This window comes from Dama dama, chromosome 20, assembly GCF_033118175.1.
Source record: "Dama dama isolate Ldn47 chromosome 20, ASM3311817v1, whole genome shotgun sequence".
Classification (NCBI taxonomy): Eukaryota; Metazoa; Chordata; class Mammalia; order Artiodactyla; family Cervidae; genus Dama; species Dama dama.
The window spans coordinates 16,932,922-16,944,735 of record NC_083700.1 but is presented as its reverse complement, the minus strand read 5'-3'; the positions used below and the strand labels follow the sequence as shown (position 1 = coordinate 16,944,735).

At 53.8% G+C, this 11,814-nt stretch overlaps 1 protein-coding gene across 1 annotated transcript; it reads right to left on the bottom strand.

The window, feature by feature from the left end:
• Positions 1-9: 9 nt before the first annotated feature.
• DCST2 (DC-STAMP domain containing 2) lies at positions 10-11,546 on the bottom strand. Its single transcript, XM_061120665.1, is given in 16 exon segments — positions 10-140; positions 143-219; positions 3,041-3,184; positions 3,290-3,383; positions 3,735-3,862; positions 4,848-4,978; positions 5,922-6,022; positions 6,155-6,322; positions 7,557-7,721; positions 8,469-8,626; positions 8,803-9,016; positions 9,506-9,571; positions 10,124-10,321; positions 10,560-10,661; positions 10,940-11,110; positions 11,279-11,546. Coding segments are annotated over 16 exon segments (2,316 nt in total).
• Positions 11,547-11,814: the final 268 nt, after the last annotated feature.

Genomic DNA, 11,814 nt, shown 5'->3' with positions numbered 1-11,814 from the left:
TTGGTTTCTTTATTTTGGAGGTAAGTGGGAGGGATGGGGAGGAGAGGGAAATGAGAGACAGAGGGACTGCAGGTTCTGAAGCAGAGGAGGGGCTGCTTTGAGGGCAGAGGATTTCTGAGGTGGTCAGTGGGGCTGAGGGAGATGCTGACAGACTGGGCCTCAGGTGGGGGTGGCTACCTGTGCCTTCTCTCCTGAGGCCCCTTTTCCTCATCCAGGTCACTAGTGAGGAGAGGAAGAGGGTGGCCCAGTCACCAGTATTCTGTTTTCACAGGTGACTTCCTGCCTCCTGCCCCTGCCCTGTCTATTCAGATTTGGCTCCTGTTATTTTCCAGCCACTGTGGCTCTCACAGGCCCCTCCAACGCAAGGCAGCATGTGTCTGTAGATATCTTCTGACTTTAGGCTGAGAGATGAGTGGGCAATGATGTGCCCAAGGTCATGTGCTTTGCAAGGGCAGAACTAGTAGTGACCTTGGAAATAATACTCACTCAAGGCTGTAGTGATCCTCCCTGGCTGCCCGGCTTTTAACTTCATTGAGCCCTCTGGAACCGCTCAAAATAAAACTTTCCTTCCCCTTCAACCTCTGAATTCATTACTAACTTCCGGTGCCCTATTCACACTGGAATGTAACCACTGGACAGTTTTCAGTCCTCCCAAGTGGAGGTTGCTTGTCTTTCTCAGACTTGGCATGCCTCTGGCATATTGCAAAGCCCCTGGCTGCCATGGAAGCTACACTCCCAGGCTGTGCCTATCTCCCCAGGCCCTGCCGACATCCTGCCATACCCATCCAGGGTGCTGGTACCAGACTTGAGCTGCTCTTGTGGCCCAGCTGCCTTCTCGCTGGTGGGCAGACTCTTCCAACACACTGGCCTCCCAATCCTCAACCTCCTTGGCCATAATGACCTTCCTCTCTGCTCCTACTCGGACATCACCCTCAATCTTGGCCACTCTCTGGATTTATCCCCCGGATTCTTTCTGGGCCTGGCCCATTGTCTGCATCCCTCCTGGCCTCGGCTTTAACACCCCAGCAACACATAGACCTTGGACTGCCCTCTGGGGTCTCAACCCCTTTTTCTTCCCCAGTCAGATACTCTGATTAAAGCACCCCAATTCTCACCCCATCATCTCCTGACCGGCCCAGAAAAAGCCTTCAACCTTGGAAGCCCATTCATGGCTACCACATTTGCTTGAGAAAACCAGGTAACCAAGCACGCTGGAGTCTGTCATTACACGTGATGATTTTCAACTTCATCTCAGCCTTTAACGCTCCCTGGAAATCTCTTAACCTCCCCAGTTGGCTCCTTTGCACACTCCCCAAGGCAAGCATTTCAACCTCCACCACCCACTCCTTGAAACCTTTATTCCACTCCCAGCCCCATTCTCTACTGTTTCAGCAGGTGTGCATGCCTCCTATCCCCACCCCCAGTCCCCACCCCCACCCCCTCACCCTGAGAAAAGCAAGGCCACCAGACTGGAGCAGGCTCAGCTCTGATGGGAGGAACATGCCCTCTCCCCTCCTGCCTCGGGCGAGCCCGGTCCTATTTGAGGCCACCCTGTTCACCTGGCCCTAGATCCCATCTCTCCGGCATCTCTCACTCTTCAACACTTTTTTCATCTCTGAAATCCTCAAATCTCCCCATACTTGGGTAAAGAAAAAGCTTTTTATTGGATAAAGAAAAATCTTTTAGGTTCCCTTCAAGCTACTTTCTTGTTCTATGAAGCTAACTCGCTCCTCTTTACCATCAAGCTTCCTTTTTTAAACTACAGCAGTTATATTAAAAAAAAAAAAAAAAAAAGAATTCCCAAACTTCTTGCAACAGTGACACAGAGCCATGTACCCTGTTTCTGAGTCCTCTCTACCAGTCACCCCCCTCAACCCACGATGACTGGTTTTGGCCAGTCTTTAGGCCTCATCCTACTTGATCATCTCACAGCATTGGATCTGGCTTTCTGTTGCTTGGCTCTCTGTTGATGAGCCTCTCCCCTCCTTGGTTTGTGAAGGAGCCCCTCAGGGTCCTGTCCCTGCCCCCTCCTCTGTTGCCCTGCCCTCCACCAGGTGATCCAGCTCATCTCTCTCACAGTCTCCAAGTCAACAACCCCCCAAAAGATACCTCTGGCCCAGAGCCCTGCCCTTTTCTAACTGTCCTCTGGGCATTCCCAGTGGATTCCCTACAGATACCTGAAAGGTCTAGAACTGGGCCATTCTTTCTGCAGAACCTGTTTCTCCTCTTGTCCTAACACCACCCAGTTCCAAACACAAGCTCTCTGTCATTCTCAGCACCTCAATCCTGAGGCCATCACCAACTTTTCCTGAGCTAAGACAGCCTCCTCTCTGGTCTCCCTGTTCCCACCCTGCCTCCACTCTGCCTTCTTAGCTTATTGTCCCAAAAGACAAACACGAACACATCACTTTCTGACTGAGGATCTTCAGATGGTAAACTGAGGCCCTCTCCCACCTCTCCCCGCCTTGATGGCCAACCTCATCTCCCAGTATGCTCTGCTGTCTCCACCCAGCCACAAATACACCCCTCCCTGACCCTCCCCCACCTCTAAGTGTCCCCTATTCTCCAGACTCACACAAGCCTCCCCCTGGAATGTTCTCTTGCACACCTCAGCCTAACAAACCCTCTGGCTTCCAGTCTTCATCCTACTGGATAATCTCACAGCATTTGATATACTTGGCTCTCTGAGTGAAAATCAGACCCACCTATTTTTTTGACTTCTTTCATGAAGCCTTCATTAATATCCCTCCATCCCAAACTGGGTGTTCTGTCCTCTGTGCTTCCCAGAGCCTGCTTCACTCCTCACTTGGGGCGCTCTCTACATTGTCACTTACCTACTTGATGCCTCTCTCCCCCACTCACCCCAGGGCAGGGGTGCTGACACGGCAGGCACGGGGCAGACCTCCCTCCCCCACCTCTTTTATCTCTCCAGCTCTAGCAGAGGGCCAGGCACCCAAGAAATCCTTGATAAATGTGACTGAACATGCTTAGGCCTCCCAGCCCCCACTCCCAGCCCCCACTCCTGAAGTTTGCTGCTCACCTGGATTCCGACGACGTGGAATCCGATGAGAGGGTCCTGCCCAGCGCTTCCTGGAGCTGCTGCCGCAGGAGCACCTCCTGCTCAGGACTCTTTCGGTGGGCGGCAGCCAGCCACAGGCGGGGGCCCTCCTCATCACTGGAGTCCCTGGAGAAGCCTCCCATCTCAGTAGCCCACAGAAGTCCTGCAGGAGGGGGGGCTGCCCCCACTGCCCCCACAGTCTCCAGCCAGCCCATGTCTCCTGAGACTCACAGCTCTAGGTCCAGCCCCTCCTGGTAGGAGAGGGGAGACGCACACACGGAGCAGGTGTTGTCCAGGAGACGGAAGCAGGTGAGACAGAAGAGACCTGGAGGAGGCCAGGAGGGGAGAAATTGAACTTGTTCCCCACCCCCACCCCGGCACTGTGCTCCTGAGCTTTCAGCCCTTGCCTCCCCAACTCCACCCAAGGGGGAGACCATTCATCACACCATGCAGTCTGGGGAACTGCTGCAATACCACTTGCATAGGCATTCTACTTGCACTGGAGGATTAAGGCACACAGAGGAAATGAGCTACCTGAGGGTTCTGTGTAAATGAGGACATGCGTCATAACGAAGGGAGGGGTACAAAAGGTGAGGTACAGAAGTCCATAAAAGCTGATTGTCATATACAAATGCTGAGAGCCCCAGCAGAGAGGCATCCTCCCCAGAACTCTCACCTCTGCAGCCTGGGGTACTGCAGGCCACCGAATTCTCTGTGTCCCCCTCGTCCTGGGGCTGCCCACAGCCCAGGCAGTAGGTCTGACGCTGGCTGAAGTGTCTGATAAATGGAACCAGGCAGGAACACCTGAGGAGAGGGGTCCCAGACACTAAGTAGGTCGGCTCAATATATCTGGACAAAAATATAATTCAAAAAGATGCGTACACCCCTCTGTTCACAGCAGCACTATTCACAATAGCCAAGACGTGGAAACAGCCTAAATGTCCGTGGACAGATTAATGGATAAAGAAGATATGGCACATTTATACTGTGGAATACGACTCAGCCAGGAAAAGAGTGAAGTAATGCCATTTGCAGCGACATGGATGGACCTAGAGATTCTCATACCAAATGAAGTCAGAAACAGAAAGATAAATACTGTATGATAATGCTTATTTGTGGACTCTAACATATGACACAGATGAACTTTTATGAAACAGACTCACAGACATGGAGAACAGACTCACAGACATGGATAACAGACTTGTGGTTTCCAAGGGGGAGGGGGAAGGGAGCGATGGAGTGGGAGTTTGGGGTTAGCAGATGCAAACTAGTATATATAGAATGGTAAATAACAAAGTCCTACTGTATAATACAGGGAACCATATTCTGCATTCCGTGATAAACCATAACAAAAAAAAGAATATTTTTTTTAAAAGAGTGTATATGTGTGGATGGCTGAATCACTTTGCTATATAGTACAGCAGAAATTAACACATTATTGTAAACCAACTATATTACAATTTTTTAATTAATTAATTTTTTAAAAAGCAGGCCAGCCAGCTGGCCTAACTAACCCTCATCCTCTCCAGTATCACCCTCCAAATCAAAGGTGGGTCTCCCTACAGTCTAACCTCCATCCCTCCGACCCATAGCAAGAACCTCCCTTCTTCCTGTCCTCCTCCTCCTTTGACTCCCCACCCCTACAAAGTCTCATCCCTAATCCATTCATGAATAAGCACCTTCTTCAACCAAATCTCTGGACACCTGGGAAGGATAGTGATCCATTCTGACCTCTGGCTCTTTTTCTACTCCCTCTCACTCCACTTCCCATAAAAGACCGTGGGCTTACCGTCCAGCCAGCACATGGAGGATGCTCATGTGGCCGTAGTCAGCTGCCCGTCTCCTCACTGATCGATGCAGGGCAGCCAGCAGCTTGGTTCGGCGGCTCAGAAGTACATTGTAGAGGTAGGAGATCCTCTCCTGGTGGAAGGGAAGTCACAGATGGCGTCCCCTTGATCCTGTCTGCCTGGAATGCCCTCTGCACTCACCCTTACCCCTTACCTTTACCTTCTGTCCATTTCCTATGACTCCTTGTAGGCTTGACTCAATAGACTTCAGGGCTTCCCTAGGTGGACTCACCCATCCCCTCCTCTGGGTTTCCATAGCAATTTATTTATTCCTTAATAAAAACACTTTTTTCTTTCTCTTTTCTCTGGCTGTGCTCCACGGTTTGTGGGGTCTTAATTCTCCAACCAGGGATCGCACCCTCACCCTCTCGCCCCCCTGCAGTGGGAGCTCAGAGTCTTAATCACTGGATGGCCAGGAAATTTCCTAAAAACAGTTTTTTCATTGTAACGGTCTTGTTAAAACCCTGTCCAACCTGCCTCGAGACTGTGTCTGGTTCATCTCTGCATCCTTGAGGCTGCCGGCATGGTGACTGGCATACAGTAGGTGCTCACTGAGTTATGAGTAAGTAAACAAATGGCAGGTTTTCATTCCTACCTCAACATCAGCATGGCTCCTGCCCCCCAGGGTTTGTTTGTTTGTTTGTTTGTTTTGTTTTTAAATTATTTGTTTATTTGGCTGCACCAGATCCTTAGTTTTGGCATGTGGGGTCTAGTTCCCTGAACAGAATCAAACCTGGGCCTCCTGAATTGGGAGCGTGGAGTCTGAGTCACCAGGGAAGAAGCCACCCTGGACCACCAGGGAAGTCCCCTTCCCCAGGATTTTAACAAAACTTCAGAAGCAAGATTTATCTCAAGAGGTACCATTTCTCCCTTCTGCGGTCCAGGTCATTTGCTTTGGGGTTCAACCAGAGGGAGAGAGCTGGGCTGCAGAAGGCTTCTGAACTCCCCCATACCAAGACAGACAGCCAGGAGCTTAGCCCCCTGGGGTGAGCAGGAACTGGCCTCGGCCCCCTCACCTGCTCCCGAGATGGGTAGTAGGAGGCACAGATGAGCCGCCGCAGCCGACTGACATAGTTGCCGAACAAAGTAACAAAGAAGCAAAGGCCATACATGATGCCTGGGGGCACAGCAGATCCAGTAAGCTGCTGCTGGGGGGCACCAGGTGCCAGGCACACTCACCCTCAGCGGACTGTGCCCCTCATGCCCTTAATTGTGTCTGTCCCCCCAGCGCCCTCAGAGGTGTGGATACCGATGACTATGTAACCGGTGGAGTCCGGCTCTGAGGGATGCAGACGGCAGCGTCGGGACAGGATGGTGATGTTGCCTTGCTGGAGGACATCGAATGCCGACACTAGGTCACGGTAAATCTTCCCCGTGGAGCCAGTGCCTTCCACGGTTATGGATATGAACACAGGGCCTGGATACCAAGACACTGTGTGAGGGATGTTCTTGGAAGCTGCCCACTCCACCATGCACAAAAGACCACACCTTCTGGAGGGTGCAAGTGGGTGGTACGAAGCATAGAGATGGCCCCCCTGGAGGCCCCAGGCACCCTCATGGTGCTCCAGGCCCCAACATCAGCTCCTAGAAACTAGGCCTGGCTCCATGGTCCAGAGCTGGCTGGCACTGGTACCTACCTGGTCTGCCTTCTCAGGCCACAGATCTGAAATGAACTTGATAGCCTGTGAGTTCATGCCCAGACTCCATGACCACCCAGAAACATTTATTTTAAAGCATTTGTTGGGGGAGGGGAGGTTTGGGAGTGTGGGATTAGCAGATGCAAGCTATTATATATAGGATGGATAAACAAGGTCCTACTATGTGGCACAGGGAACTATAATCAATATCCTGTGATAAATCATAATAGAAAAGAATATGAAAAGGAATATATATATGTATATTTATATATAACTGAATCTCTTTGCCGTACAGCAGAAGTTAAAACATTGTAAGTCAACTGTATTTCAATCAAATTTTTAAAAATTTTTCAAAAATAAAGCATTTGTGAAGCACTGACTGTGTAGCAAGTATTGATGCATGCTCAGTCACTTCAGTCGTGTCCGACTCTTTGTGACCCCATGGAGTGTGTAGCTCTCCAGGCTCCTCTGTCCATGGAATTCTCTAGGCAAGAACACTGGAGTGGGTTGCCCTGCCCTCCTCCAAGCAGGTATTGAACTAAGGGCTTTATCGATTGTTTCAAGTTTGTTTATTTTTTTTACTTTTTCTGTTGGGCCTCTGGCATAAATGATTAGATTAATTCTGTTCTGTGGTTTGTGGCACTCTGTCAATCCAAGGTCCACCAGGCACTCACACATGTGGTCTCATCTATGCAGAGCCACCCAGAGAGGCTGCTACCATTACTGTCTCATGGTTCAGATGAGGCAACTGAAGGTCTGGGAGGTTGAGCAAACTGCTCAAGGTCACCATCTGGTAAAGGACACTACTGAGATTTGACCCCAGGCCAGTCTGACTTTAGAGTTTGCGTTTTCCTCTGCTGTGTTATGGTGTAATCTTGAACTGGGCACAGGGGTTACCAGGCAGAGGATGGGGTTGGAGGAGGGGCAATGTCAGGGGCTGGTAAGTAGCAGTGACAGGGGGACATTCAGGCCATCCCCCAGGACTGAGGAAGCTAGGGAAGTTTGGGCACTCACTTCGGGCCACAATCTCCCCCTGCAGGTGGTACCGAGCCAGGTCCAGGACCCAGAAGACGGCATAGTCCAGGAAGACCAGGAACAACACGAGCAGGAGGTGCCGGACAAGGTGGAAGATCGCCAGGATGCAAAAAATCTGCTCCCACCGGGACAGTAAGATGGAGCCTGCGTGGGGGAAGCCTGGTCAAGAGGACGCTCTGCAGTTCTCCTACCCACCAGACCCCAGCTCCTACAGAGACCTCCCTCCTGGAGGCAGCTCCTGCCCCTCATCAGGCTTTTCCCGTCTGCTCACCTGGAAGATGCAGAAGCTGTGAGGACCCCTGTGCAAGAGTGGGAAGGAAGCACTCTTCCTGGGCAGGGCCTCCATGGCTCGAGATACACACGTAGTATCTCCACCTTGACCTGGTGGTCTGTTTTCAGTCTCCAGGAATCCCCCCTTCTAAGGCATCCCTGGTACACTTATGTGGTTCCCTGCCCCCCACTTCAGAGACAGCACTGCTCCCCACCTCCCCACTGGCTGCATCACCTCCATATCAGCGCGCATGCACGTTCTTGCTCACCACCTCCAAAAGCCTCCAGAGCTTCACTTCCCTTGCTCCACATCCACTCCCCACCCATCCTTCCCTCTGTCTTGACATCCAGGGTGCTCCCAGAAGCATCACCTGCCCCTCTTCTCTTTGTCTGCATGCTTTGAGACCCCTCCCCCTCCCCCCCTTTTAGGCTGAAACTTCCCAAGGACAGGGTTGTATCTCCCCCACCTCCTGAGCCTGAAATTTCCTTCTTCTCTGTCGTCCCCCATCTCCGGCCTGCCCTGAGCCAGGCCTGTGCCCAGCACTTCTGGGCAGAGCACTAGGGTTGGAGGGAGCCCTGGCCCCCCTCAGAGACCCTATCTCCGGGTCTTCAGGGCCTTGCCTGGCTGGATGTAGTGTCTGGCCTCATGGGCAGTGAGCGGCAGCACCGTGGGCAATCCCGCCCTGGAGCGGACAGCCTCCATGCGCAGGAATCGGCTGGTGATGTAGATGTTGTCGAAATTGTCCCAGTTCAGGTAACCGTATCGGTAATACAGGGCTCTGGTGGGACACATGTGAGGCTCTTCAGCAGCCCCAACCAGACATCCCAGGGTACCACACTCCCCACTCTCACCCCTGCCCACGAATTCCAGCCTCCCAGGATGCCATGGGGACAAACTGGCCCCCAACAGCCCTAGCTCCCACCCCTACATTGGAGGGGCCCTCCAGCCTCTCACTGGAGGTAAAGAAGCAGGAGCAGCAGAGGTGTGGTGTAGCCCATCAGAGCCAAGGCCTCTCGGACGCGGTACAGCTTCATGCTGACGGCTTCACAGAGGTCCAGAGCTACCTGGGACAGGCTCCGAGAGGCGTTGAGATCCACAGAGAAGTAATGGGTGGCTGTCATGTTGAACTCAAACTCTTGACGCACTCGGTTAATCAAATTCCTCACAGCTGAGGCCCCGTGTCCAGGGGAGATGCAAGCAAGGAGAGTTACAAGGGGGCAGGGCTGCACCCTGGAGGGGCCTGGCCAGCCCAGAGGTCCCATGGCTCCCAGGTCAGCTAGAAACCCCCAGTGTTGGGACCTACAGTGGACTGAGGAGGGGACAGAGCCTCCACAGTCTATGCCATGGCCAATGCACGCTTAGCATCAGGCTTCTGCCTTCATAAGGAACATCGCAGCGACCTGCCTCGGCTGCAGGGGGCCCCACTTCTCTCCCCAGCTCCTGCTCTCAAGTCAGGCTTTGATGAAGCACCCTCTCTTCACTGGGCCCCAATTTTCTAATCTGTACGGCATGGACATTGGCCTGGGTAACCTCTGGAGGTCTTTTCCTGAATTCTCATCTGCGGATGGGGAGCACTCCTGGGCTGGCACATGCCGGGATGAGGGAGGGAGGCCTCCGAGGAGCACCGCATGGGTAGGGCTAGGTGGGGATCACTTACGGGTGCTGATGGTCTCTCGCAGGAAGGTCTGGATATACCCAGGGATGATGCAGAACACCTGGACCACTGAGAGCCAAGGCTGAGGGTCAGGAGGGGCAGGGAGACGCGGCCTGTCTCTCCAATCTCCAGAGACCTTGCTCTCACAGGGCCCCCCAGCTTTTCACTGTTCCTGCTGGCCTCCACATCAGCTCAAAACCTTTTGGCTTCTCCTTACTACCCCACCCTCCACATTGGTTTTCCCCCTACCTGCCCCCTCTAATCCTGCATGGTGCCCAGCATCCTTGTTGGTCCCATATTTATTGCCCCCCATTAGTCCCCTGGAAGGGGGCTTCCCAGGTGGCCCAATGATAAAGAATTCACCTGCCAAGGCAGGAGACATGGATTTGACCCCTGGATCAGGAAGAGCCCCTGGAGAAGGAAACGGCAACCCACTCCAGTGTTCTTGCCTGGGAAATCCCATGGACAGAGGAGCCTGGAGGGCTACAGTCCATGGGGTCGCAGAGTCAGACACAACTAAACACACACACACACACTACTATTACACTATTGGTCCCTCACCCAACTGATCCCTACATTTGCCGGGCCCCCCTTCCTGCCAGTAAGTCCATATTCTCTCACCACTGGCAAGTCCACAGAGCATCAGCTTGAAGGGCATGAGGACGAAGCACAGGTGGTAGGCTTGTGGTATGACCTTCATGCAGCTGTCCTTGGCGTCATCAAAGACCCGAGCACACTTCAAGTAGGGGTTGCCCAGCTCCGAGTTGCACACATCGCCGATGTGCAGGAGCCAATACCACACGTTCCGCAGGGCCCTGGCTGGAAATGGCTGCGGGGCTGGTACCCAGGAGTCCTGCAGCATCTTCTCAGGGGGGTTGGGGGAAACACAAGGGCAGCACCCAGAGCCGGAAAGGCCCGTGGTCAGGGGCCGGGCTGTGCTTTATCCAGTGGGGCCTAGTCAGCACTCTGGCAGGGCCCAAGAAGCCCTGGATGGGGGTGAGGGTGAGGAGACTGGGTAAATCCTGGCCCCACAAAACAGACATGCTAACGTGCTGACCTACGTGCTTCACGCCATCCATGATTGACCGGAAGAACTTTCGGACCCGGTCAGCCACCTGCTTGGCTCTCTGGGCAATGGCTTTGATCTTGTTCAGAGCACCTGAGAGGCAGGGACAGGGGTCCGGTTGGGTCTCCTCCTCTAGCGGCTGGTTCTAACCATTGCCCTGGAGTAGGGAGTGGAGCAGGGGAGCTGCCCTGATGCTGGGGTCTGGGAGATAGTCCATCTGGCAGCGGAACGGGCCAGAGAGTGAGGGTCAGGGGGTCCTGCTGGATGCTTTGAGGTTAAGGCCCTGGACCAACAGAGAGGAATGGAGCCAGAGGACTGTGAAGGTGCAGGCTGAGGGGAGCTCGGGGGCCCATGGAGGTGGGCGGCCTTACTGACAAGGGGCTGCTTGGCCCTCTCTAGCACTTTGGCGGTCTGGTTCAGGGCCAGTTCTGCCCCACAGGCCACAGCCTCGCTGGCCTGGGTGAAGTTGCGCAGGGTGTTGGCACAAGGCCCTTGTAACACCAACCCAAAGGCAGCCACCAACAGCAGTGTCCGGCCCTGCTCTGGGGAGAGAGCACCATGGGAACCAAGCCAGCAGCCTTGCCCATGGCAGCATGTACAAGTGCCGTACGGAAGCCAGCAGGGCCTCCTTCAACCGCCCTTTTCCACAGGATCCCTCCTGCCCCAGCCCCTCCACCAGGCCCACCCCCTGCATTGGGCGCCAAACTCACTGGAGAAGGCCTGGGGCAGCAGCAGGAGGACAGTGACCCGGACCTGGCGGGAGAATCCCATGCCCAGACTAAGGAAAGCGGCCAAAGTGAGGGTGCCCACCAGGCAGCCCCAGGGGCTGTGCCCTTCCACCAGCAGCGCCAGGAGCCCATAGGCTGTGGCCAGGGACAAGCCCAGGATAAAGGCCCCCGTGCTGCGGACCACAGCCCGCGCCCTGCTGGGCTCCTCTGCCTCCAAGGGGTGCACGGCATCCTTCGTGACCTTGGACATGGCTGAGGCAACCAAATGTTTGTCTGTCTCCAGGTGAGGCCCACCGGGTTCTGTGGCTCTTTAAAGGCCCTAGAATTTCTCACCATATTCTAAGGTTCCGGAGGGCTTTTACCGTGTGTGTCTTGGAATTCTTTATCTAGTTGCCAAGGGATAGGTAGGTCTCTATCATTTCATAGCTGAGGGATTAAAAGACACAGCCCTCAGACAGGCTGTGGGTGAGGCGGAGGAGACAGAAGCCAAACCTCTGATCCAAAGACATCCTCGAGGA